The sequence below is a fragment of the Bos grunniens genome, chromosome 4 (genome assembly GCF_055505025.1).
Source record: "Bos grunniens cultivar Pamir isolate PY7600 chromosome 4, Bosgru_T2T1.0, whole genome shotgun sequence".
Taxonomy (NCBI): Eukaryota; Metazoa; Chordata; class Mammalia; order Artiodactyla; family Bovidae; genus Bos; species Bos grunniens.
Genome location: NC_141168.1, coordinates 14,876,640 through 14,904,285, shown reverse-complemented (window position 1 = coordinate 14,904,285; position 27,646 = coordinate 14,876,640). Strand labels below are relative to the sequence as shown.

The 27,646-nt window shown below is 43.0% G+C and overlaps 1 protein-coding gene across 1 annotated transcript in view; it reads left to right on the top strand.

Annotated features, from left to right (window-relative positions):
* MGAM (maltase-glucoamylase) overlaps positions 1–27,646 on the top strand; it is a 95,205-nt gene that overhangs the window by 47,220 nt on the left and 20,339 nt on the right. Inside the window, exons 17-34 of the mRNA XM_086398357.1 lie at positions 736–852; positions 2,518–2,672; positions 5,065–5,149; positions 5,965–6,021; positions 6,555–6,679; positions 9,847–9,935; positions 11,112–11,161; positions 11,583–11,750; positions 14,409–14,561; positions 15,786–15,986; positions 18,602–18,756; positions 20,050–20,218; positions 20,507–20,603; positions 21,663–21,775; positions 23,070–23,195; positions 24,669–24,797; positions 25,040–25,150; positions 25,670–25,732. Of these exons, the coding sequence (XP_086254483.1) occupies positions 736–852; positions 2,518–2,672; positions 5,065–5,149; positions 5,965–6,021; positions 6,555–6,679; positions 9,847–9,935; positions 11,112–11,161; positions 11,583–11,750; positions 14,409–14,561; positions 15,786–15,986; positions 18,602–18,756; positions 20,050–20,218; positions 20,507–20,603; positions 21,663–21,775; positions 23,070–23,195; positions 24,669–24,797; positions 25,040–25,150; positions 25,670–25,732 (2,163 nt within the window). The remainder of the gene's footprint in view (positions 1–735; positions 853–2,517; positions 2,673–5,064; positions 5,150–5,964; positions 6,022–6,554; positions 6,680–9,846; positions 9,936–11,111; positions 11,162–11,582; positions 11,751–14,408; positions 14,562–15,785; positions 15,987–18,601; positions 18,757–20,049; positions 20,219–20,506; positions 20,604–21,662; positions 21,776–23,069; positions 23,196–24,668; positions 24,798–25,039; positions 25,151–25,669; positions 25,733–27,646) is intronic.

The following is a 27,646-nucleotide window of genomic DNA, read 5'->3' as shown; positions in this document are numbered from 1 at the left end:
ATGTTAAAAGAAATCCCAAGAAAGGGAATTTTCAACTCTAATCAGATTACAAGAAACAAGGGGAGTCACGGGAAGAAGTCAATAGTGACTTCATAAAGAAGATGGCACTTGAGTTTAACCTTAAAAGTGGGTATGTTTATCAGACTAACGGTTAGGGGAGATCATCTTAAGACTGAGAAATAAACTTGAACAAGACCAGCAAGAGGGAGCATTTGATGTATCTGTAAGGATGGGTATGTAGGACTGGAATGAGAAATGATGCTGGAAAGGTGAGTTGCAACCAGTTACCATGAGTTACCAGGAGGACGAGCAGTAGGAGACACTGGATATTTTTGAAGAGATGAATGACCTGATTAGATTTAGCCATTGGAAAATTAATTGTGCCAGTGCTGTGGTAAAAGTGATAATATCAACAGTATTTCTAGTTACTATTCACCAAAAAGCTATTGTACGTCACATGTTTTACTTATATCATCTCATTTACTAAACCCTAGAATGCCTGCTTTAATAAAATGAGGAAACTGAGGCACAGAGGGTTGAGGAACTCATTTGAAGTCACCTGGCAGTAAGGAGTGGACATGGGACACAGCCCAATTCCATCACACTGCATTCGCCTTCTCAGGGAGAGGTCAGCCAAGCCGGGTTGGCAGGTCTTCGGTAGAAAGCACAGCCCAGGAGCAGGGGCAGCAGTGGAAGTGAGGCCCACGTGCTGTCACTGTCTGTGTGTCCTTCCAGGTGGGCGCTGACATATGTGGCTTTATGCTGGATACTTCTGAAGAGCTCTGCAGACGGTGGATGCAGCTGGGAGCGTTCTATCCATTTTCCAGGAATCACAATGGCCAAGGCTACAAGGCAAGTTAGTCTCCCAGGAGACATGATCAAAATAGACTTGGCATTCAGTAGGACTGGATCTACCTTCATCCTCACCTGGAAATCTGTTGAGCCAGCCTCCTCCCTGGTGCTTCACTTAGGCTAACTGGGACCACTGTTTGCAATTGACCAGAACTCCTGGTGTGCCATTACAATGCTCTGTTGCTGTGGCTGCTGCTATTTCTGCTGCAGCAGTCAAAGAAATGGCAAGTCTGTGAAGGTTTTCAATCAAACCTCTAGACACATTATCTATGTTACTCATTTTGAATAAAAATGAGGAAATACTTCAGATATTTAAATGGAGTCTACCAAGAGAGAAGAGCTTCCCCAATGATTCAGCAGTAAAGAATCCACCTGCCAATACAGGAAACACAGAAGACTCAGGTTCAATCCCTGGGTCGGGAAGATCCCCTGGAGGAGGAAATGGCAACCCACTCCAGTATTCTTGCCTGGAAAGAATCCCATGGACAGAGGAGCCATGGGGTTGCAGAGTCAGACACGCCTGAGCAACTAAGCAAGCATGCACTGCCGAGAGAGCACCCCTAGAATGAACGAGGGGAAGGCCTTACAGGGTGAAGAGCATCCACTGACTGGGTGAAATGAACTCTCTTTTCTCAACCCTATTGCTCAGAAGCAAAGTTGCAAGGTAGCTCCAGGTCTGGCAGGAATAAAACTCTTAGTTGCGATGAATAGAATCTGGTTTCTGCAGATCCTTCTGAGGTAGATGGGCTCCAGGCGAGGCATTTATCACTAGCCTCCTGTTTGCATTTTCTGAGGAAGGAGGCAAGTGGACTCCAGGCTAGGTATTTACAACCTAGGCTAGGTATTTACAGGCTAGGTATTTACAGCCTCTGATTTGCACTTTGAGATAGAAAAAAACCAACCAAACAAGAGCAGGGTAAATAGTCAGACGGGGCACTTTTTAACTGTCGTGGCAGGAACAGAGAAGAGTCAAACCCTGCCTGAGTAAAGGATCAAGGTCATTTCCCCTCCCTGGGGCAAGGGAAACACTGCACATGTTCAGGAAGGCTCTTTGGGGATCGAAAAGAGAGTGTACCACCCCAGAATAGGTGATGCTAAGGCCCCCCATAGGACTGGACTTTTTCCCCATCTTGGGAAAAAGTTGCACATTGCATGTTGGGGAGAGTCCTAGGACAGGTCAGAAGTGGAAAAAGAAACTAGATAGTTGGCCAAAGGTAAACAGAGACCCAGAAGAACTGCCCCATATAAATGACTTAACCACCTGTTCACTGAGCCCCTCCTCCATCCGGGGGCAGTGGCGGGGGTGGGGGGGGGTGGGGGGGGAATGCCCACACCCTGTGTATCCAGGTATGCCTCTCTGCCTTGCTTCTGTCTTAATTAAACAGGCTGTTTCTCTGTGTGCGCTCACACTTGTGCTGTCTCTAATAATAAACTTTGCACCTGCTTTTATGGTTCGCCTCCTTGAAACATTCTTGCTTTCAAACAGAGGCAAGAGCCTGGGAAAATGTGCTTCTTGCCTCTAAACCCTTGCTGGTCTAGTGGCTAGGATTACTGGTTTTGATTCAGGTCACCCAGGTTCAATTCCTGAGCAGGGAACTCACCGCTCACTGCTGCTTCTCCGAGATCAAAACCAGATGACAACAACCACCTCTTGTTTCTTCCCAGGCCCAGGATCCAGCCTCCTTTGGCCCTGACTCACTGCTGTTGAATTCCTCCAGGCACTACCTGACCATCCGCTATACCCTTCTGCCCTATCTCTACACACTCTTCTACCGTGCTCACAGCCGCGGGGACACCGTGGCCAGGCCCCTTCTGCATGAGTAAGTTCATCTAATCCACAGGAATTTTATCAATACAACTGGGTGAAACTGTATCATCAAATGGAAGTGGGAAAATTAAAACAATCCAGTTAATCAGATATATTTTTTCAACTTGAATAATCATTTGGCATTTACAATTCTATTACTGCCTATATGTCAATGCTATTTTAAGTATATTTAAGTGGTATAGCCTTATCCCTTTGGGAACGAGAAGTGTTCTAAAAGTCATGGGAGTTGGGGTCTTTGTTCTCCCAACTAACTCCATACCTTAGACAAATCATTTAAGTTCTTTCTTCCTTAGCTTCTCTGAAAGTGAAAGTCCCAGTCTTTGCGACCCCATGGACCATACACAGTCCATGAAATTCTCCAGGCCAGAATACTGGAGTGGCTAGCCTTTCCCTTCTCCAGGGGATCCTCCCAACCCAGGGATGGAACCCAGGTCTCCCACATTGTGGGCAGATTCTTTACCAGCTGAGCCACAAGAGAAGCAATTGTCCCCTACCTCTGGTATCTAACGCCTGATGATCTGAAGAGCAACTGATGTAATAATGATAGAAATAAAGTGCACAATAAATGTAACGTGTTTGAATCATCCTGAAACCAGCACCCCTTCCTCCCAAGTCCATGGAAAAACTGTCTTCTGTAAAACTGGTCCCTGGTGCCAAAAAGGTTGGGGACCATTGATTTAAAGGCTTTGATATCTTGGAGCTGATGGTCGCTTTTGTAATGCACCCTGTTTGGGCTCTAGGAATGAGCCTGTCATTTACACACTGATAAGAATACTACTATGCAGGATTTCCAGAAATCAGAATTTTTATCTTCACCCAATGAGTATCTAATTTGACTCTAACAAAGAGCACTTTTAAGAGACTCTCCTTAGGGTCGCTTAGTATGAACTGATGCCTCAACAGATTAGCCAGCAGGTATCTCTGGGGTCTTCAGGCAATCCTGTTTTTGGGCTGGAAGCAGCTGTGAGGAAATACTCACTAGGTAGAGATTTGTACTAGGAGAGGGTGTGTTCTTGCTTCCGAGATGATGCTGTGGGGCCCTCTAGTGGCTGCAGAATGAGTAGCTCTGTGGTGGGGTTGGCATTCTGAGTGGCCCCAGCAGGATCAGGAGAAGGAAGCCATGTTCAGAAACTGAGGATTGAAATGATGCTGGGAAGCTTATGTGGAGCTAGCCCGCTTGAGACAGAGGCTGTGGTTTAGGTGGGGACCCTGCCTCAACTGGCCTTCCCGGGTAGCTCAGTGGGTAAAGAATCTGCCTGCAGCGCAGGAGATGGGGGAGATTCGGATTCATTCCCTGGTTCAGGAAGATCCCCTGGAGGAGGGCATGGCAACCCACTCCAGTGTTTCTGCCTGGAGAGAATAGTATGGACAAAGGAGCCTGGCGGGCTACAGTCCATAGGGTGGCAAAGAGTCGGACACGACTGAAGCGACCCACAAAAACAAAGATATTAGGTTGAACTCCAGTATTCTTGCCTGGAGAATCCCAGGGACAGGGGAGCCTGGTGGGCTGCTGTCTATGGGGTCGCACAGAGTTGGACACGACTGAAGCGACGCAGCAGCAGCGTTTGCTGTTAATTAGATCAAAGCCTCAGTTTGGACATAGAATTCAACCAGTTTTATTGATTGGCTTGTACGTGATTCATTCTAACAGTTTTGAGCACAGATGTTCTGAAAGCCAAATACCTGGATATTGGAGGATGTACTTGCTGGTAATCAATGGGGACATCTTTGAGGTCTATATTGGTCACATCACAATAAAAAAAAAATAGAATCTAGGTCTCATTTATTAAAATTAACAGAATAATTTTACACTCTACAAATAAAGAGACTTTTTCTTGTCAAAATCAAAACACAGTTAATTTCCTTATTTTTCTGACATTTTAGGCTTCAGGTATTATATTATTTAATATATATTATGATATATATTTATTCTTGTGGGTAAGGTTTTGCTATCTCCTGGAATTATCTGTTAAAACGCAGGTATCCTAAAAGAGAAAAGAGTAAAGTTTTTAATTGTTTTTTTTTTTTGGAAGGAGGGTGATCAGATCCAATTCTTTTTGGATAGTCAGCTGAAGTTTTCAAATATCCTGCTTGTTGTATTTTTGAAGGGAGATATGGCAAATAGAATTATAGCCTGGAACCTGCCCAGCACAAGTACTGAAATAGGAATTTCTGTCCAAATTAGGGGAAGCATAGGAGGGTACAGAGGCTGAGAAATTGGGTCTGCCTGCAGGAGTGCGGGGAGGGCTAGGGATTGAATAGGGGTCACAGAATAGTTGGGAGAATTTGCCCCAGGCAGGGAGCCTGCAGGTTTTAGACAGGCTTGGGGGAGAGCCGCCAGAAAGCTCTGGCCCAGATCTCAGGGAAGATTTCTCCATGTCTAGGTTCTACCAGGACAGCAACACCTGGGATGTGCACCAGCAGTTTTTATGGGGGCCGGGCCTCCTCATCACTCCAGTCCTGGATGAGGCAAGTGTTCCCAGAGAGTAACCATGGCGATCTCTGCTTTTGTTCAGGCTAACTCCAAACTCCTCCCTTCTTGCAACCATGTATCTTCTTCCTATTCCCAAACTCCAAACTCCTCCCTTCTTGCAACCATGTATCTTCTTCCTATTCCCAAACCATTTCCTACATGCTGGCTGGGGCAGCCTTAAAGGCAGTGTGCTGGAGTTTGGGGAAGACGGATACACATTTTGTCTCTAGGAGTCTTTTGTCCTTGACCAAGTTTCCAATCAATGTAGAAGCATCTATGGGTGACTCTGGGATCAAGAACGGTCCTATGCATTGTCAGAGTCACCTAGCAGATCATAACTTGCTCCGTGATGGAGAGACAGGATGGAGCAGTGCCCTAGCACTCATTCTAAGGTCAGGCTGACCTTGGTGTTGGTTGTCACCTCTGCCACTTGGCACAGTGACATCTGGGGGAAATGACGGGCTAGTTCCTCGGCTGTGAGGTGAGATAACAATAGCCCGTATCACTGGGGACTCTTGGGGAGGTTAAATGCGGTATACAGTGTAAACCTGGAACTGTTATTTTATCACAACATGTGTTTCAGTATTATTATTCTTCTTCCTAATGTGATTCCACCTGGGGTTTTTCTTTGAGTTGCCAAGTTATCGCCTCTATTAGAAGAAAAGCACGAGTTGATAACAGAGAAAAGAAAGGCCATGTATGCATTCTCAGTACACATTGAAGAATTTCCCTAGGGAATGCTAAGAAATCCATTTTTTTTTTCTCCTTCAGAGGCTGGGCCATGAAGGACAAGGTTTTGTTTTAATTTCAGGGTGCAGAGAAAGTGACCGCATACATGCCTGACGCTGTCTGGTATGACTATGAGACTGTAAGTAGCTTTGACTTTTCTCCACTTTTCAAGCTGCATAGACAGGATACCTCTAGGCAGAGAGAAACATTTATCTGTGTACTGAGGAATGTTTCTGCTGTGCTTCCAGTAGTAATTTCACAGCTGAGTCAATAAAGTGAGCCTAGGTCACTTGACATCAGTCATGATGAAATCTGAAAAAGATACTTCCATGTACTTTATTCAGCAATAAAATTTAGACGGAAGTAGAAGGTCTCATGGGCAAATACTGGGGCCAGTAGACAATTTGAGCCTGGTTTTGAGCCAGATTCTTATTTAGCACGCTCAGTTCCCACAATGTATGTCAAATAGCCTCAGCGAGACATTGTGTTCCCCCAAGCCCTCAACTGATTCCAGAACCTGTTGTTATTAAATTCTTTCCCTTTTCTTGTTTGATTGCCTGGCTAGACAGCAATTCAGCTAGGTGGGAGAAGGAGACAGCTGTAAGTAAGTCAGCGTGTGGTTAAGAGGTGACCCGTGCATGTGGACGTGTTTGAGTTGTCTGTGTGCCTCAGGGGGGCCAAGTGAGATGGAGGAAGCAAAAAGTGGAGATGGAACTTCCTGGAGACAAAATTGGACTTCACCTGCGAGGAGGCTACATCTTCCCCACGCAGCAGCCAGCCACGACCACGGTGGCCAGGTACAGTGTGGCCGGGGGTTTCCGTCATTTCTGTTCCCATCTGTTGTCTACGTAGAAGAGGCTGATGCATTGCATGGACTGTGGGGAGGAACGGCATTTGTGTGTGTGTGTGTGTGTGTGAGGTCATCAAGCTGTCCCTAGATTTCCCTAGGCCTCTTCTGGAGAAGCTGTGATTTAGAGCTGCATCCAGATGGATTTTCAAAGACCTGAATCTCTGTCCTTCCTTAACCCTTCTGACTGTCTCTTCGAAACATACTGACATCTGCAGTGGTGAACCTTCCTAGTTTTCCTAGAACCATTTCAGTGTTAGCCCTGAAAGTCTCATGTTTTGGGGAACATGTTGATCTCCCCAGCTGCCTTAATTGGACCATCATTCCACTGTGCTATGCTCCTGACACCCCATTTCTAGGGATTTGGGTCCATTTCCACTCCCCTATAATTTCAGTTTCCTGTTCCTTTCTTTCCATGAGCATCTTGTGATGCAAAACAGTGTTCAAAAATTATTTCCTGTGCAGTTCAAATCTCCTTCATGTCATTACTTTCTCCTTGATGATTTTGATTCTCAAATTATACATTCCATTGGATACTAAAGAGACTCATATTCATATTCATGTCTCTAAATTATTAGCTTATTAGCTTTTAATAGGGAATTTTTTTGGAGGTTAGGAACCCTTTTCTTTTGAACATTCCTTCCTACCATAATTTTTCAAATTTTGACTTTGTAATATTGATGGAAAATATTTATACACCCAGTACCACCTTCTTTCTTTTTCTTTATTCAGCTTTATGCTGTTCTGCGTACTGGTACCAAAACTGTCTTTCCAAAATGAGGATATCAACTTATTGCTTCCCAGGTTAAACTCCAAAATCTGTCATTAGCAGAGTGTTAAAGGCCACATAATCTGGTTTCAAGTTAACAAACGTGTCTCCTGACACATCTTGCTACACATCTTTAGATTAGCAATGCCAAAAAGCTCGTTATTATCCAAACATGCTCACCTCTTTCCCTGCCTTTGGGCTTCTCTATTTATTGTCCTTTTCAACATTCTTTGCCTGATACATTCTTTTTTTTTTTTAAACTTTACAAAATTGTATTAGTTTTGCCAAATGTCAAAATAAATCCGCCACAGGTATACATGTGTTCCCCATCCTGAACCCTCCACCCTCCTCCTTCCCCATACCATTCCTCTGGGTCGTCCCAGTGCACTAGCCCCAAGCATCCAGTATCGTGCATTGAACCTGGAGTGGCATGATCTTTCAAATTAAACTCAGATTTCTTCTGTGGGAAATCCTCCCCCAAAACTCCAGCACAGGGAGTGCTGCTACTTGCAGCTTTCTGCTTATTATTTATACTTTCTTACTGCTTAGCTAATTTTCCCCCCTTCTTAACATTGTTAAGTATTTCAGTCATAGTTACTTTATACTTTGCAGCTGAGATTTCTAGTCTCTGAAATTCTTAGTAGACTCGTAATAAATCTCTTGTTAGTTGCTTTTGCCATCTATCTTTCATGCTGGCTAGTTACCTTATGTGTTTAGTAATTTTTTTTGTTTTTCAAATGCGGTGACTGTGAGAATCCAATTATAGGTCTCATTCCTTCAGAGATGATTAGCCTTCTTTTCGGTTGCAAACGAGGATTGCTGTCACCTTGGGTTTCACATTAGCAACCTTCAGGTGTCTAATTTATCTGAGCCAAGTAATGTTTTAGTGGACAAGTCCTTCAGGCTATTGGCTTCCCAGGGCGCCCAGTGGTAAAGAATCTGCCTGCCAATGCTGGAGATTGCAAGAGATGTGGGTTTGATCTCTGGATCAGGAAGATCCCCTGGAGTAGGAAATGGCAACCCACTCCAGTATTCTTGCCTGGGAAATCCCAAGAGAAGCCTGGCGGGTTATAGTCCATGGGGTCACAAAGAGTTGGACAGGACTGAGCAACTAAGCATGTACATACATCTTCAGAGTATACGGCAGCCTCCAGCATATCTGGCTACTATAATGCTAGAAATATCAGTATGGACTCCTGAAAGGATTTTAACTTCTGTGCCACTCAACCTTCTGCTTTGATTATTTGGTAAATATGTTTAATATTTCTTACAATATTTAAGGTCATCAGTGGAGCTGTGGTCTGTTTGGTTTTGTATCTCTTAGACTTCCTAGCATTGAAAGCTACTTAGTTTGTGTGTGTTGAATGAAAGCAAGTGCCTTTGTTGATAATGGAATCTGGCTTGCTCAGGGCACAGTGGAAGGCTGAACTGTGAAAGAATACAGTAGGGGATGTAAAGGGTGCAGCAGGAGCCAGAAATTGGGAGGTGGTTTAGGGGAGGATGAAATAGGGAGAGATTTTCAAATGCAGTTGCTCTTCCTTTCTCTGTCTCTATGTCCATATATTTCAGCATCTTTTGAGTGGTTTCGTGTGTTTCATTTTCTAAGTGGGGGTCCCCAACCTCCAGGATCTAACGCCTGATGATCTGAGGTGGAGCTGATATAGTAACAATAGAAATAAAGTGCACAATAAATGTAATGCACTTGAATCATCCCCAAATCGCCTGTCTCACTCCTGGTCCATGCAAGTTGTCTTTCACGAAACTGGTCCGTGGTGCCGAAAAGGTTGGGGACTGCTGTTCTAAGTTATGTAGCAAATAATTAGAATGTTTCCTTTTTCTGTCTCAAAATGAACTGAAAATAATCAAGTTAGGAAAATTGTCCTCATACAGATGGATTCTATTGTATTTTCTTGGTTTCTTAGTCAACGTGGTTCTTAGGCAGGGAAAAAAATATGTCCTCCTGACTTCAGTGAATACTTCCCCTGCATGTATCAGCTATAAAATAATTAGGCTGAACCAATTATCATCTAGGATTTCTCTTCTAATAGTCTGTATTCAAAATAATAAGAGCATTAACAGCTTTTATTGTAGCAATTCTGGTGATTAAATTCTTGCCTCCTACATAGATGTTTCTCGCCAGTGTTTGGCGTATTTCTGTCTCCTGTGACACTAGTGATTCTGGAAAATGACACCCCTGTAGATTTTGCCTTTGTGCCTGAAGATGAGCAGAGCCATCTGCTGCTAGGAACCTTTCCCACTTGAAATCTGATGGAATCCTTCACAGCTCATTTAGCAAAATTCTTTGAGCCCCAAGTCTTTGGCTCTCACATAAATCTTGTTTCCCACAGTCGACGGAACCCTCTCGGTCTAATCATTGCCCTGGATGAGAACAAAGAAGCAAAAGGCGAACTTTTCTGGGATGATGGGGAAACAAAAGGTGAGCACCACATTGGGGTTTCCAGACGTCATCTTTGAGTTTCTCCTGCTGCTCATTCAGTGGTGGGAGACAGCTCACCAGGCACTGCAGCGTTTATCACCCGAGAGAAGAATTCTGGTTTTGGTTGTGCAGTTTAGGAATAGTGGTAGATGAAAGGATGGTAGATGCTTTCCTTGGATGGAAGGAAAACTCCCCTCCATCTCTTAGAATTCTCCCACTGGCCAGCTATATTGTATATATATATAGGCTCTCATTTGATTTTCAATCAGCCCCTGAAATATGTTTTCAAGGCTGTTTCTGCCATTCAGTGCATTTTCCTTCACTCCAAATGCTTATGAACAAGCATGGAGGACATGTAAAACATGCCCATGCTAGTGAGGCAGTGAGAGGACACTTTCCTAGTGCACCTGCATCTAGCCATACTTCTCAGCTCATTTGTCTGTCTCCAGTCACTAAGAATTCTTGTGGCTGAAACTTAGGAAGCAGATTCACTGGAGGCATATGCTTTGGAAACACTTGGGAGGGAACCTTTTCAAGGTTAAGGTAGGAAGGAAAAGAGAAAACAGTGGCTCAGCCTTGGAAACTCTATCTATAATCTGTCATTCTCAACATGAAGCTCTGTTACTGAGTCCAAGCTTGCTCTGCTTGCCACATGACAGGCCAATAAATTGGAGACGAGGTGTTGAGGCAAAGAATAAGGACTTTATTCAGAAAATTGGCAAATGGAGAAGATGGCAGACTAATGTCTCAAAATAACCACATATCAAGGTCTGGATGTCAGGTTCTTTTGTAGATTAGAGGACGAGGAGGTGAAGAAGTCAAAAGATCCTAAGTCTTACACTTATCTCCTGGAATGGCCAGCCTTGGAGAGGGGGTATGTTAATTTCTTCCTTCCTGCAGCTGTTCACAGGCCGTTAGGGTAAGGATGTCTCCCTGAACAAAGGCACTTTGATTTAACATTCAGGAGTAGGGCAGGGTTCCCCGAGGCAGGCCATTATGTATAGACAGTATCCTTTTAGTGAACAAAAGCAATGGGAAACAGAGGTTAAAGTAAAGGAAACAGATCCAACTTGTAGTCAGGTTTTCTTCTTCCCTGTAACAGCTTCGAGGAGCACCAGGATGAAATCTGTTTTTCTGTATTGGGCAGAGTCTGACTTGCCCTTCTCTTTCTTTCAGATACTGTGGCCAACAACCTTTATCTCTTATGTGAGTTCTCCGTCACCCAAGTGAGTAGTATATTTTTATGAATCTTAAGTGTGAGCTTTGGTCTGATGATTAGCTCCTATCTGTTTGTGTATATGTGTATTTGTAGCTTCATTTATAACAATAGGGGGACACATTTCTGTTTATGGCTTAATGTCCAATAACTGGATTATCTATGTTAGTAAAAACAGACAATGATACGGATAAATCAAAGCAGTCAGTCTTTTTAAATGAATTTTCAAAAAATTCCTTTGTGTGTGTATGTGTTTCTCTCACCCTCCTTCTCCCTGCCTCAGGGGAAAAATAAGTTTGTACTGGAGCGCACATTAGTAGAGAAAACTAAGAAGCATTCAGGGCCATTTGGGTAGCTGGTCTAGGACAGACTTTGAATGACTTGAGCATCTGTGTATTCAAGGCAGATCTTTGTGTTTAATTGTTTTGCAGAACCGCCTGGAGGTTAAGATTTTGCAATCAACCTACACAGACCCCAATGATTTAGCATTTAAAGAAATTAAAATCCTTGGAACCCAGGAGCCTAACAAGGTTACAGTGAAACAGAACGGTGTTCCGGTTCAAGTTTCTCCTAATGTCACTTACGATTCCAACCTGCAGGTAAATAGCTTAGATGTTCTTTTTTGCCAAGGTTGCATTGGTTCCTAAAGGACCAGGGCACACTCTGAAGTCAGAAGTGGGGAAGTTAGAGGATTAGGATAGAAAAAAATAAAAGAGGGAGCCAGAGCTGGGATGAGCAAGGAGGCTGCTGAGATACTGGGAGGAAGTATACTGGTCCTTTCCTCTCTTTTCCCTTATCTGTCCCTCAGTCTTCTGTCCTCTCTGCCTGGAACAAAAGAAGAGCAAAGACAGGAGTCTGGGGAACGGGATCAGAGGAAAACTGGGTCTGAAAGCTGCTGATTGGTTGGTGCTAGAAGGGTTGAGGTGGGATTCTCATTAATTTAAAATTTCAGGTGCTTTTCTTTTTTTCTTTACTCTATAGAGCTAGATTCTCACTCCAACACATTCTTAGGAAATATTTTGAGTCAATGAATTTGATAAGCTTAGCTAATGCTACTTACTTGGTTAGGTGATAATAACAAAAGAATTTTTCATCACTTTTAATGAGACAGTGTTCTTGAATAGGTTATTATTAATTCCTCTGAAATTTTAGCATTATGAGGGATCCTTTTCCCCAACACTGTTTTCTACAGGGGTTCAAGATAATCTGGGATAGGGAGCAGTGGGGTCATCATGGTTTGTGAGGAACCTTCCAAATTTGGAGACAAATAAGTAAATTTTGTCTTCTACTAAAATGATATATTGGTATCATTGGACATTTTGTCCTAACAACATACATTGAGTATGCATACGTTATAAAGTTAGAAATAATGTATTATATGACTGGTTATGTGTAGCAAAGTGCAAGTCCTTTGTAAGATGCTCATATGAAAATAAACTAATTACCAGTTTGATAAATAGATTAATAAATATACAAACAAAACAACTCTTTTATTATTTGAATTTAGGTGGTGGACAGGCAACCCAATCCTACCTTTAGGAAATGTTAACTTATGTTCTTTCCAATTTCATGTTCAAAGCTTAATGGAGTCATTGAGCAAAAGCTTTGGTGGCATTAGGTCTAGAGTTGGACCTTAAAGATGGTACATCTGTGTAGAGATTTGTTCAGCTGCCAGTGACAGGAAACTCAGCAAAATGGTAGTTTAAACAAACTGGGATTTTTTTTCCCTTATGGTGTTGAGAGTTTAGGAAGTGCTCAGTTTCTGGCATTGGTTCAGTGCCTCAGGGTTGTCAGTGTTGAGGTCTTTTCTTCTCTTGTGATTGGAAGTGATAGCTTAATTCCAGTCACTCTTGCCTTGTTAGAAGAAAAAAATAAAAATTAAAACAAAGAAGGAGCTGGAAGGAAAAGGGAAAGGTGACGATGAAAGAAAGGGAGGGGTAGGCTGTTAAATCAAGAAAGAAACCCCTGGCCAGCCACTTCTGGTGGACTTGCACTCAGCTATGAATGGCTGCAGCTGTGTTACATGGATTGAAAAACAAAAAAGTTCTTCTTTGGGATGTTTGGTGTTCCAAACTGAAGTAGTAAGAAGGGAATTTTCCATTGGGCACATGGCTAGAAGTCTGTTTCACAAATGGGCACCATTATCCTAGAAAGGGCATTGGCATAGGTAAAGCAGTCAAGGTTGGGGTATTAGCATAAGCCAATCCTGGGACTAAGAAAAGCCTTTTGTTAGCCTGTGAGTCTGTATAACTGGAATAGGCAGGACCCACATCTGGAAGAGGGCCTAGTTTGGACAGATTAACTTGTGGTCAGCTTTTGGAGGGTCTTAGGTGCCAAACTAAGAAGGATGTGATCTGATTCTCAAAGGGTCTCCTATTGATCCTTGAATCAATATGCACCATTGTGAGACTGTTGTTCTGTGGTGGTTTTTGAGGTATAGGGAAATGCGAGATGAACGTAGACTGGGGAGAGACTGGAAGGATGATAATCCTTAGCGTGAGATTTTATGACTCTAGACAAATGAGAATTTTCACTATGGAAGTTACTATTTTACAAGGAGACAACCAGAAGAAAAACGCATAGAAAAAATTAAATATTTGAATTAGTGAATGGAACTCAAAGTTTCAAGTTTTGAGGCTCTGGGCTTGGACCAGTGAAGAGACTAGGATATTAAAAATGGAAGGAGATACGATTTTGTCTACTTATCAATTTTGTAATTGGTAAACTAAGACCCAAGGAATGAAAGAATCTGTCCAAGTTTCCTCAGTGGGATGGAGGGGAGAACCCAGGCCATATGATTCTTATTTCTCTGTTCTTGCCCCCACTCCAGACCTGTGGGGAATACTGGTTTCGGGGATGGAGGGCAAGAAGATGGGCTCAGCTGAGGATGACACCACATGCTTGTGTGTGCTGTGCTACAAGGGGGCTGTCAGGAAGAGAGTCTTCCTGACAAAATAAGGAAGAGGAAGAGGAGTCAGGGGAGGAGAGAAAAGGGTGATTACAGAAGGTTGTGGTTGACCTGATTCTTTTCAAAATGTTATGTACAAGATTCTGATAGAAGTGCACCATTTTCCCTGTGGTTATTGGCTAACTCCCTGCACCCCACCCCGCTTCTCTTCATGGAAGCTCCAGTGCTATGTTACTTGGATTCCTGAGAGACTGGTCTGATTTTTACTTTCTTTCCTGAAAGAAATCTCATACCTTGCGTGGTCTTTGTCCTGAGGATGCATTTCCTTGATATTTCCCCATTCCTACAGGTGGCCCTTATCACAGAAATTGATCTTGTTCTGGGAGGAACATACACGGTGGAGTGGGATGTGAAGATAAGGGATGAAGAAAAAATAGACTGTTATCCTGATGAGACTGGTGTTTCTGCAGAAAACTGCACTGCCCGCGGTTGTGCCTGGGAGGTAACCATGCTGACGGTGTTAATATACATGAAAATCCTCTACACTTTGTTTAAATTGAAGCATAGTGGATTTACCATGTATTAATTTCTACTGTATAGCAAAATGATTATGTTATACATATATTAATATATGACTATCTTTTTCATGTTCTTTTCCATTATGGTTTATCACAAGGTATTGAATATAGTTCCCTGTGCTGTACGGTAGGACTTTGTCATTTATCCACTTCTGTACGGTAGGACTTTGTCATTTATCCACTTTCTATATGATAGTTTGCATCTGCTAACCCCAGACTCCGAGTCCATCCCTCCCCCACTTCCCCTTGGCAACTGTGAGTCTGTTCTCTACATCTGTGAGTCTGTTTCTGATTTGTAGATAGGTTCATTGTGTCATGCTTTAGATTCCATGTATAGGTGATATCTGTCTTTGTGGTATTTGTCTTTCTCTTTCTGACTTACTTCGCTAAGTATGATAATCTCTAGTTCCATCCCTGTTGCTGCAAATGGCATTATTTCATTCTTTTTTTATGGATGAGTAGTATTCCTCTGTGTCTATATATCACATCTTCTTCATCCACTTATCTTTCTGTGGACCTTTAAATTGTTACCATGACTTGGCTATTGCCAATAGTGCAGCTATAAGCTTTGGGGTACATGCATCTTTTTGAATTTCAGTTTTATCTGGATGTATGCCCGGGAGTGGGATTGCTGGATCCTACGGCAGCTCTGTCTTTAGTTTTTTGAGAAACTTTCATACTGTTTTCCACAGTGGCTGCACTAACTTACATCCCTACCAGCAGTGTAGGAGAGCTCCCTTTTCTCCACACTCTCTTCAGCATTTGAGACTTTTTACTGATGGCCATTCTGACCCATGTAGCATGGAACCTCATAGTAGTTTTGTAAAATCCTTTACACTCCATCTACAATTTCATGAGCATGGCACCAGTGCCTACGTCACTACTTAAAATCTATAGAAAGGGCAGACTTCCAAAGTAACCTGAGTTTTTATCTGGATGTGAAGAATAGATGGGACAGAAATGGGTCTTTTTTTTTTTTCAACAAAATTTTACACAGAGACCAGGAGTGAAAACTTATGTCACTACCAAAGAGTATATAAGAAAATGACTGATTTCATCTTTATCTCCCTGAAAATTGCGTTTTCTAGCCCCTTTATATCTGGTCATCCTAGAGCTCATGCTGAACGGAATTTGCCTTCACTTTTCAGGAGCCCAGTTCTCATGGAGTCCCTTTTTGCTATTTCGTCAATGATCTCTACTCTGTCAGTGATGTTCAGTATGACTCACATGGGGCCTCAGCTGTCATCTCCTTAAAGACTTCTCTGTATGCCCACTCCTTCCCCTCAGTACCTGTGAACTCCCTGCGCCTGACTGTGACCTACCATAAGGATAACATGCTGCAGTTTAAGGTATGTGTTGACAGTATATGTATCAAGTTCCTACTTCGCACTTTTTTAGTTTCATTATTTTTTGCTTGTCAGGATCACAGAACCATGCAATCAGTTTGCTCTTCTAAGTTAGCCATTGAAAACTGTCGAGTCCTTGGCACACACTTTCATAGCTTTGTTCTCCATCCATTTGGGGCAGGTATCAAGCAAGGCAAATGTGTCTTGATATTTCAGATGGGCTTTTGAGGCACTGTTGATAATGAAGGCTTTTTTTCTGATTTTTTGACAAGTGAATTTTTGCACGCATTAAATTAGTGATTTTCAGCAACTGAAAACACATTGAAAATTAGCTGATGTACATATTTTATCCTCCATGGGCTTCCCAGGTGGCACTAGAATCTGCCTGCCAATACAGGAGATGCAGGAGACACAGATCCAAGCCCTGGGTTGGGAAGATCCCCTAGAATAAGAAGTGGCAACTCACTCCAGTATTCTTGCCTGGAAAATTCCAGGGATAGGAGAGCCTGGTGAGCTACAGTCCATGGGGTCCCAAAGAGCTGGACATGACTGAGTGACTGAGCACACACACAATATACTAGATCATTATCCTAAGAGTAATTTGGGACCATTGATGGGACAGTGAGGCCTGGCCTAAACTGCACTTTCAAATGATTGCTGTTTCTACTGTAAGAAAAATGGTGGGGAGGACAAGGGTGAAACAGGAGACAAGTTAGGACGCTACCAGTTAGGTAATCCAGATGAGGTATTGAGCTTAGACCAGGTACAGAAAGGAGAGGGAGACGTGGACAACTTCAAGAGAATAAGAAGTAGCATCATGGGATCTGGTGATTGATTACAAATAGGCCATGAGGGAGGGAGAGACATCAAGACAATCGCCAAGTTTCTGGCTTGTGTCTCCACATGGATGGTGCTGTCATCCATGAAGGGGAACCAGAAGGGGAACACTGGAAAGATTTGGGCTTAGGCAAAATACAATGATGAATTCAGTTTTGGACACTGAATTTGGGATATATGAAATACCTATGAGAGTGTACTGGTTTCTTTTTCTTTCGTGATTTAATGACATCTCAGGACAAGTGATGGTCTGCTTTTCGTTTTTTATTTATGTAATTAAAAAACATTGGGATATAGTTGCTTTACAGTGTTGTGCTAGTCTCTGCTGTACAATGCAGTGAATCAGCGGTATGTGTGCATATATCCTGGACCTCTTTCCCATTCATCACACCCTCTAGGTCACCACAGAGCACTGAGGTGAGCTCCCTGTGCTATACATCAGCTCCCACTAGCTATTTTACACAGGTAGTGTGTATATGTCATTCCCATTCTCCCAATCCATCCCCTCATTGCCATGTCCACACATCCATTCTCTACGTCTGTGCCTCTGTTTCTTCCCTGAAAATATGTTCATCTGTACCATTAGTGATGGGCTATTTTTACGGTCTTTTTCACTGTTGAACTATAAGTTTCTCGAGGACAAGAATTTGTCCTTTCATCTTTGTACTTCTGAGATGTAACACAAAGCCGAGAACATAGTAAGTTCTCAATGTTTATTGAGAGAGTAAAGATTCAGGTCAGTGTGCATTGCCTGAAAGATTCTTCACAATCTGATATCAACCTGGGCTATGAATTCTTCCACATTTTGTAATGCAGGGATGATGCTATGGTATCTTTCCATCCTCACCTTTGTACTGGCATGTGGTAGGCGCCTAATGGGTTTGAAATAAATGAACTCACTCAACTTTTCAGGTTTAACACTTCCCTGCTCTACCTCCTGGATTATACAATAGCTCTCTCCAAAATAATTGCCTCTTTCTTTCAATTCTCTGTGCCTTTGTGTCTATTTCTCTGCCAGGAATGACTTGGTTTTCTTTCTGTGCTTGATTAATGGCTATAAAGCTTTGAAGATTCAGCCCCTTTCCCCATGAAACCATCTCAGTCTTCTGGAAACACTGATAGGCATTTCCTTCCTTATAATCTTACAACACTTCTGTATAGCTGTACATAGTATGTATCACTCAGGTGTTTTGGGCACGCTCTTTCACCTTTCATGTGAATTTCTTAGCATGTGAATTTCTTAAAAGCAGTAACTGTGTCTTACTCAGTTTAGTAAACCTTGTGTCTTACTCAGTTTTGTAAACCTTGTGTCTAGTACAGAATCAGGCAGGAATATAGTAGGCACACAGTGAATCAACTTAGACCCCAGTTTTTAGGGAGAATATCTATGATTATTTTGGTCAAGAAGAGTTCATGTTTTTTAAGGGAGAAATTTTTTTCAATTCAGAAAAGTTTCAGGTAGTCATGTACACTGACACACCCACAAACAAAATAATAAAGAATATATCCATAAATTCCAGACTGATTTTCCAAGGTAGAACCAATGTGAAAATAATGTGTTGCTGTAAGACATGATCACATAAGACCTAAGTTATGGCAGACTCAGATCAAAATGATAAATCTGACAGTGTCCTTCCATTTGTTAACTAAGTTCCCAGTGTCAGGAGCTTAAAGAGGACAAATATAGTGTTCAGACTCTTTGTCAAAGACAGGAGGTTTCTGCTAAGGGTATAGGTTTCATGACTACTATATCTACCTAAAATCTGTCTCCTCTGGTCTAGATGTATGATCCCAGCAACAACCGGTATGAAGTTCCAGTCCCTCTCAACATACCCAGCGTTCCATCTGGCACCTCTGAGAGTCAACTCTATGCTGTCCTCATTAAGAAGAATCCATTTGGGATTGAAATTCGCCGCAAGAGTACAGGCACTGTCATGTTAGTGGCTCTTAGTCTGATTTGGAGTTGATGATCCCCCATGTCATTGCCAGGTCCAGTGTCCTTGGAGATACCCTGCTCAAAGCAATGCACCCGCCATTTCCAGATTCTTGAATAAGTCATTTCCTTCTGTTCTTATGAGAAATCTTTAGTGTCCTGGGAGTAATTCCTGAGTCAATTGCATGTACCTAGGGGTTCATTTAACTAATGTTGATGGAATGCCTTCTCCATATTAGGTAGTTATAGAAGATGAGGTCTCTCTTTCTATGACAAAAATAATAAGGAAATAACAAAAATACTTTAAGTTAAAATACGCAGCGATTTAGATAGTGACAACACTATGCAGGAAAAATCACAAAGTGAAAGTGAAGTTGCTCAGTCGTGTCCGACTCTTTGCCACCCCATGGACTGTAGCCTACCAGGCTCCTCCCTCCATGGGATTCTCCAGGCAAGAGTACTGGAATGGGTTGCCATTTCTTTCTCCAGGGGATCTTCCCGACCCAGGGATCGAACCCGGGTCTCCCACATTCCAGGCAGACGCTTTAACCTCTGAGCCACCAGGGAAGCCCAGAAAAATCACAGGGTAATTGATAATTATAGGGAGGTGACTGCTTTTGATACTGTGGTCACAGTTGATGTCTCCAAGGAAGTGAGTTTTAAATAGGACCTTGGGGAGGAGAAGGAGCCTTCCATGTGGAGATAGGAGAAGTGGGCAACATTTCAGACAGATTGAGTAGTCAGTGCACAGGCCATGAAATAGGAGTAAATTTGCCTTATGAAAGGGAAAAATTCCAGAGTGGGTGGAGTAGTTTCACATATAAGGAGGTAAGTGGCAGGAGATGAGGCTGGGGTTTAGGTAGCTTCAGATCAGGAATGGCTTTGAAGACTTCACAAGATGCTTCAATGAGAATCACTGAAGAATTGTAAACAGGGGTTGACATGATGTGAGATACTTAAAAAAAATAACTCTGGATGCTACATAGCAAGTGGACTCTGATGGGGCAAGAGCAGAAACTAGGGTTGCTGTGAAGTGGGGGCAACTGAGATGATGAAGATGATTGGATCTGGTATCCTGGAGGGACCGAAGGGAGGGAGTGATAAAGGAAAGTAGAAGAAAGATGCTGGCTCCTGGACTTGCAGCCCTGGTGGCTGGGAGTATTTTAATCGTACAGACTTAATGTTTTATGTGGGAGGTCCACAGGAAATCAAGAGTTCAATTTCCCTGAGACTTTACCTGCTTGAAGCCATTAGAACAGCCCATTTCTTTTCCAAACATACCCTCTTGTATTGCAGCTGGGACTCTCAGCTCCTCGGCTTTACCTTCAATGACATGTTCATCCGCATCTCCACGCGCCTCCCCTCCAAGTACCTCTATGGCTTTGGGGAAACTGAGCACACAGCCTTCCGAAGAGACCTGGAATGGAACACGTGGGGGATGTTCTCCCGAGACCAACCCCCGGGGGTAAGGGCAGAGCACTTGGGGATCTGGATTGTTGCCTCTGTCCACCCACACTGTGTACACGTCACACAGCGGGTGTTTCCTCTTCCCACTCCCCACTCGGATGCTCACAGTCTGCTTTTAGACAAGCAGGTCGACTCTCAGGCTCCTCTATTTCTTACATGTTTATTTCACAGAGAAGACTAGACACACCTTATTGATCAATTTGTTGAGTTTTTATTTTTTTTTCTCAATCTCTCTTTTCAGTCTTTGTCTTATAACCTCCTGCCCTTCTCCCCATGACTCTCTCAGTACAAGAAGAACTCCTATGGTGTCCACCCCTACTACATGGCACTGGAGGAGGATGGCAGCGCCCATGGAGTGCTCCTGCTGAACAGCAATGCCATGGGTAAGGTGATGCTGGCACCTTCTCTGTTTTTGTGAATCAGTCCTTCTTGAGGAACTTCAGAATGTGTTCAATCATGTTGCCCCTGAAGTCACAATTATTATCTTGTGGAAGTGTTTTTCTTTTTTTTCTTCATTCTGTTTATTTCAGTTCAGTAACATGTAGTAATGGGCTTCCATGGTGGTTCAGCGGTAAAAACCCGCCTACCAATGTAGGAGACACAGGTTCGATCCCTGGGTCAGGAAGATGCCCTGGAGAAGGAAATGACAACCCACTCCAGTAGTCTTGCCTGGAAAATCCCACGGATGGAGGAGCCTGGCAGGCTATAGTCCATGGGGTTGCACAAGAGTCAGATACAACTTAACAACTAAACAACAACAAAATGTAGTAATAAGAATTAACTCATTTGGCATAAACGATATAGGATGAGATAGCAAAATCAAGGAAGTCCCGTGTCCTAGAGGTTAGTCAGTGGGAGCCATTAATATAATTTGACTTAGTGATGAGAGTTTGGGTCCGAGCACTCACTCTTGGGGTACTAGGGTATAAAGAAAATTTGAGTAGTATATTGGAAAAAGGGTGGGGAATCAAGAAGTGGAGTTAAAGAGCGTGCTTGTGAAAACTGGAGAAATCTGAATAAGGCCTGTATCTGAGTTAATAGTATTATATCAACATTGGTTTCCTGGTTTTGATGACATACAATGGTTATATAAGAGTTATCATTGGGGGATGCTGGGGGAAGTGTCCAAGAAAAGTTTTAGTACTAGTTTTGCAATTTCTTATAAGTCTTAAACTGTTCTGAAATAAAATCAATAATAGCAGTTTAAAAAGAGCAGAAGGACAAAACATATAATAAGGTAATAGGTGCATCAAAGAGAAAAAAATCCAGGCAGATGCCCTGAAGACATTCACTTAACTTTTAAAATTCTGTGAGGTATTGTACAAATTACCTTCTCTCAATACTCTACAATAGAGGCATAGGAAGAAGGAGAATGTATGAATTTCAGGGGTAATTTCTCACTTGAAGGTTTCCATATTGATTGATATTTTCTGCATTTCCAGACGTGACCTTCCAGCCCTTGCCTGCCTTGACATACCGTACCACAGGAGGAATTCTGGACTTTTATGTGGTTTTAGGGCCAACTCCAGAGCTTGTCACTCAGCAGTACACTGAGGTAGGAGGGAATTCAGTTGGTTACCCAGTATTTATACAGCACTTTCTGTAGTTCTTAGATGATAACTGAAACTGTTGGTCTTTCTGGGTGACAGGTAGGTTATAGAATAATGAACAATAAATCCATACCAATAACTGTTAAATTCATAGCCTCTCAGAGCATTGCAGAGTAGCAGAAGTAATAATAGTACCGCTGGTTATAGCTGGCAGTGGCAATGGTAATAGTGGTGATTGGTGGTGGTGAAGGTGGTGATGGTGGTGGTGGTGGTGGTGATGGTGGTGATGGTGGTGAAGGTGGTGATGGTGGTGATGGTGGTGGTTGTGGTGATGGTGGTGATGGTGGTGATGGTGATGAAGGTGGTGATGGTGGTGGTGGTGGTGATGGTGGTGGTGGTGATGGTGGTGGTGGTGGTGATGGTGGTGATGGTGGTGGTTGTGATGGTGGTGATGGTGGTGATGGTGATGAAGGTGGTGATGGTGGTGGTGGTGGTGGTGGTGAAGGTGGTGGTGGTGGTGATGGTGGTGAAGGTGGTGGTGAAGGTGGTGATGGTGGTGGTGGTGGTGGTGATGGTGGTGGTGGTGGTGGTGGTGGTGAAGGTGGTGGTGGTGGTGGTGATGGTGGTGATGGTGGTGATGGTGGTGAAGGTGGTGATGGTGGTGGTGGTGGTGAAGGTGGTGGTGGTGGTGAAGGTGGTGATGGTGGTGATGGTGGTGGTGGTGGTGATGGTGGTGGTGGTAATTGTGGAGAGGGTGGGGATAGTGGACATGATAACTGTGGTCACAGAGGTCATCACAGTTGCTTTGGCATCAGCCGCAAACAGCGTTATAGAACTTACTGTTATGTCACTGATATATTACTTGCTGCACGTCAGATCACTTTCCATATGTTAATTCACTCAGTCGTCACAAAACACTATGAAACAAATACATTCTTATCCTCGGTTTACAAGTGAAGAAACATGTATGAGAGGTTATTTCACTTTTGTCCAGAGTCACATAGCCAGCAGAGATTGGATCCTATAGGGCAACCCAGGCATTTTGTTTCTGAATTTCATGTTCTTAACCAGCAAGCTAGAAATCACTGGAAATAGGAGTAAAGTCAGATTTTCAAGAGAGGCCAAGCCTGGCAGGATGATTTCTCCAAGTTATCCTAGTGGCTTTGCATCCTCTTCGTTTCTCTCTGGATTTGAGTTTGCCGATTATCTAACTGGGGACACTGGAAAAACATTATTACTTTGTGTACAACTTTAATCCAAATTCTTCTTTTTAAGGACTAAATCTTGTTTATTTTCTAGTTGATCGGTCGGCCAGTGATGGTTCCTTACTGGTCCCTGGGGTTTCAGCTGTGTCGCTATGGATACCAGAACGACTCTGAGATCGCCAGCTTGTACGATGCTATGGTGGCTGCACAGATCCCCTATGTATGTCGTCAGCCTGTGGGGTTCTGGCTCTGGGACCTCATGGTCAGCCCTTGTCTCGATGTCTGCATTTGTCTGATTTTTGTCAGACTCTACGAAATTACAGAGCACTTTCTCATACAGGATCACGTACAGGATCACACTCAGTCTCACCCTACCCAGTGGTTATAATATAAGCGGGTGGAGGGGTGTCATTGTCCCCAACTTGAAGAGTCACAGTGATTTGCCAAAGGAGGAGAGTATTGGGTCAGCTCTAGGGTTCTTTCTACTAGATCACGCTTCCATTTCTTTCACATGACTTCATGGCATCTAGTTAAAAACATCCTTGGTATCATATAAAAGGTAGCCCAGAGAGTAGTTTTGTTTCATTAAAAGAAATTGACCCAAATTCAGTCAGACCATTGTGTCTATAGATATAACCTCAGTTCTGACACTTTGCCAGCACTAAAGCTCAGTGTTCCCCCAGCTTTGATCTAATTCTTCGTTGAATCTAGAGATCTTGGGGCTGGTTTCCAGAAGAGATACATGTGGAGACAAACTTCACCTTTACTTGAAGAGTTGTTTTTTAGTCTCTAAGTTATATCTGACTCTTGTGACGCCATGAACTGCAGCCCTCCAGGCTCCTCCATCCATGGGGTTTCCCAGGCAAGAATACTGAAGTGGGTTGCCATTCCCTTCTCCAGGGGATTTCCCCGACAAAGGGATTCAACCCGCATCTCCTGCTTTGGCAGGCAGATTCTTTACTGCTGAGCCATTGATTTTTCCATTAATCAATATTATTCTCTGAATTTTCTCTTGTTTCCTATTAATGGAAAGTCTAGTATGCAATATTTTATTCTTAATAAGAAAGCTGTGTCTGATTACCCCCAGGATTGTTGTTCCAAAGCAATTACAGATGCTTTTGTTTGTTATATTTTTAGTGGATTTACTGTCCATGTTGTGTTAGTACTGTGCTAGTACTGTGTTAGTATATTATTTTGTCTGAATCTGAACCCCTGATACCTGAGTTGGCTTCCTGGAAGAGATAACTATGTTTGCTCTTTCAGTTCAGTTGAGTGGCTCAGTCATGTCTGACTCTTTGCAACCCCACAGACTGCAGCACGCCAGGCTTTCCCTGTCCATCACCAAGTCCCAGAGCTTGTTCAAACTCATGTACATCCAACCATCTCATCCTCTGTTCGCTCCTTATTCTGGCCCTTTACAAAGCACTCATTGACTTTTTTCATGTATCTCCACAGACAAAATTGTGGAGGTCGACATTATCATTCTGCTTTTTGCTAATTTAGGTTTTTTTTTTCTAGTTTTACTACTAAAAGTTTGAGAATTAGGTGAATTTTCCAGAACCTAATGCCTAGCAAGTAACAGAGGGGGGTTTGAAAGAATGAAGCAGATGCCGTCTGAACTTCACCCCTGGTTACTGGACCGTTGTTCTCACGTGGACCTGGGCTTATGTGAGTTTCCTCTTTTCTCTTCCAGGATGTGCAGTATTCGGACATTGACTACATGGAGCGGCAGCTGGACTTCACCCTTGATGCCGAGTTTGAGGGGTTTCCAGCTCTGATTACTCGCATGAGGGCCGATGGGATGCGAGTCATTATCATTCTGGTTAGTTGCTATATGACTGGGTGGAGTCTGTTTGGAAGACTGAATGGAGTTTGGTGGAGAAAGATTTATGTGTGTTTTCTTCCATGCTATGAGTAGAGAAATTAAGTATGTTTCCCTGGGTTCACAGAATCTCTATAGCACGGATGGAAGGCATGCCTCCTCTTGGGAGAAATTCTCCCTTTCCCTACCCTGAGTCATTCTTTGACTTTGGTTTCCTCACCTGACCTGTGCTTTGATTTTAGGACCCAGCCATTTCTGGCAACGAGACCAAGCCCTATCTGCCATTCACACGGGGTGTAGAGGATGATGTCTTCATCAAAGATCCGAGTGATGGGAGCATTGTCTGGGGAAAGGTACGCTCTGAGCAGTGATTCACTAATCCCCACACTGTCAGTGTGTTTGCACATTTTTTTCTTTTTTCCATTCGGACTTTGAGGTCAGAAGTTCTCATATTCTCCATTGGTATTTGTCACCACTATTAAGGAGTTTTAAAGGAATGTATGTGTACATTGTGTGATCCACTTTTCTCTAGATCAATCCTACAAGAAAATCGAAGTACTATCACCCCTAGAACAAGGTTTATAATTTCTTGTGTGCTTAACCCTTCAGTTGAGTCCAACTCATTGCAACCCCATGGACTTTAGCCGACCAGGCTCCTCTGCCCATGGGGTTTTTCATGCAAGAATACTGGAGTGGGTTGCCATTTTCTTCCTCCAGGGGATCTTCCCAACCCAAGGATTGAATCCGTGTCTTCTGTGTCTCTTGCATTGCTGGTGGATTCTTTACCACCTGAAAGCCCTATAGTTTCTTAGGAAATGCTATATAAGAGAAATTATCTAGTGCATTGCTTTAAAACATGTTTCTCTTCACAGGTCTGGCCTGATTTTCCTGATGTGGTAATAAACAGTTCTCTAGACTGGGACAGTCAAGTGGAGGTAAGGGGCTTGTATGGATGTGGGGGATCAGGGATGTCACGAAGGTGCCACCGTGCTTAGGATACTGGACGTCCCTGTGCCATGAGCACGGGAGAGATGAGGAAACTCACATAGGGAACATGTCCTGTGCATCTGTCTGGTGCCAGTCTCTTTGCGTGCAATATTTTACCCCAGTTGGGAGGTTGGTACTTTTATGCTTTGCATAACTAAGACTCAGAGATCTTAAATTACTTGTGTCCATGGTTTCAGGTGACAGAGTGATGATTTCCACCCCATGGCTCTCAGATTACAAACATCCAGGAAATTTCCACTGAATGAAACCTCTAAGAAACACTGTCTTTTGATCGAATTAGTATATTTATTGTTCCTTTTGCAGTTTTTGCTTTGAGTATCCTCTTCAAATAGTCTCTCACCCCTGTCTTTACTGATTGGGTATTTTTCTCTGTACATCTTTCTTTTTGTGGGTAGACTTCTCCATCTTCACTCTTATAAATCCCCCCATCTTTCCTTGGGTTGCTCAGCTTTGATCTTTTTTTCGTTCTTTTGCTGTGCTGAGTCTCTGTTGCTGCGCGTAGGCTTTCTCTAGTTGTGGTGCACGGGCTCCTCACTGCAGTGGCTGCTCTTGTTGCAAAGCATGGGCTGTAGGCATGGGGCCTTCAGAAGTTGTGGCACACAGGTTTAGTTGCTCCGCAGCATGTGGGATCTTCCAGGACCAGTGATCAAATCTGTGCCCCCTGCATTGGCAAGCAGATTCTCAAGCGCTGGACCACCAGGGAAGTCCCTCAACTCTGGTCGTATCTCCACGTTTCTAGCCATAGGTTAAAACTTTCTCTCTCCTGGGAACAGTTCTCACTTACCATGGATCTCAGATGAGGATCCAAGGGAGAGAACCTAGCTTCCTGCAATCTCTGTTGTTTCTCACAGAAGATCACCTGAAGATTGGTGGTCCAGGCAGGCCACGTAGACATAGGCATCTGCCAGAGAAGTTCAGGGTCATGGGCTCCCTGACTTTTACTTATTTATTTTAGTTTTTAGTTTTTTTCCTCCAGCTTAACTGAGGTATAATTGATAAATAAAATTGTATATATGTAAAGTACACAATGTGATCATTTGATATACATGTATATCATGAAATGATTACCAGAATCAGGTTAATTAACACATCCATCATTTCAGATAGTTGCTATTTGTGTATATGTGTGGGGAGAATCTACTCTCTTAGCACCATTTAAGTATACAATACAGTATTATTAACTATAATCACCACATTGGATATCAGGTCCAGGAACTCATTCATTTGATAAATTAAGGCTTGCAACCTTTGACCAGCATCTCCTCATTTCCCCACCTCCTGGCACCTGGTAATCACTATTCTACTCTCTGTTTCTATGAGTTCAGCTTGTTTTTCTCAGATTCCACATATGTGAGATCGTACAGTGTTTGTTTTTCTCTATCTGGCTTATTTCACTTAGAATAACGCCTTCTAGGTTTATCCGTGGTATTGCAAATGGAAAGTTTTCCTTCTTTATCCTAGCTGAATGATATTCCACTGTATACACACACACACACACACCACATGTTCTTTATCCATTCATTTGTGGGCAGACACTTAGGTTATTTCAACATCTTGGCTATGGTGAGTAATGCTTCAGTGAACATGGGACATATCTCTTCAAGATACCAATTTTGCTTCCTTTAGAGGATATACCCAGAAGTAGGATTGCTGGATCACTTGGTAGTTCTATTTTTAATTTTTGGAGGGAACCCAATAGTATTTTCTGTATTTCTGGCTATACCAGTTTATATTCCCACCGGCAGTGTCCAAGGAGTCCCTTTTCTTCACGTGCTTGCCAACACTTGTTATCTGTCATCTTTCTCATAAGAGCTGTGAAACAGCTTATCATTGTGGTTTTG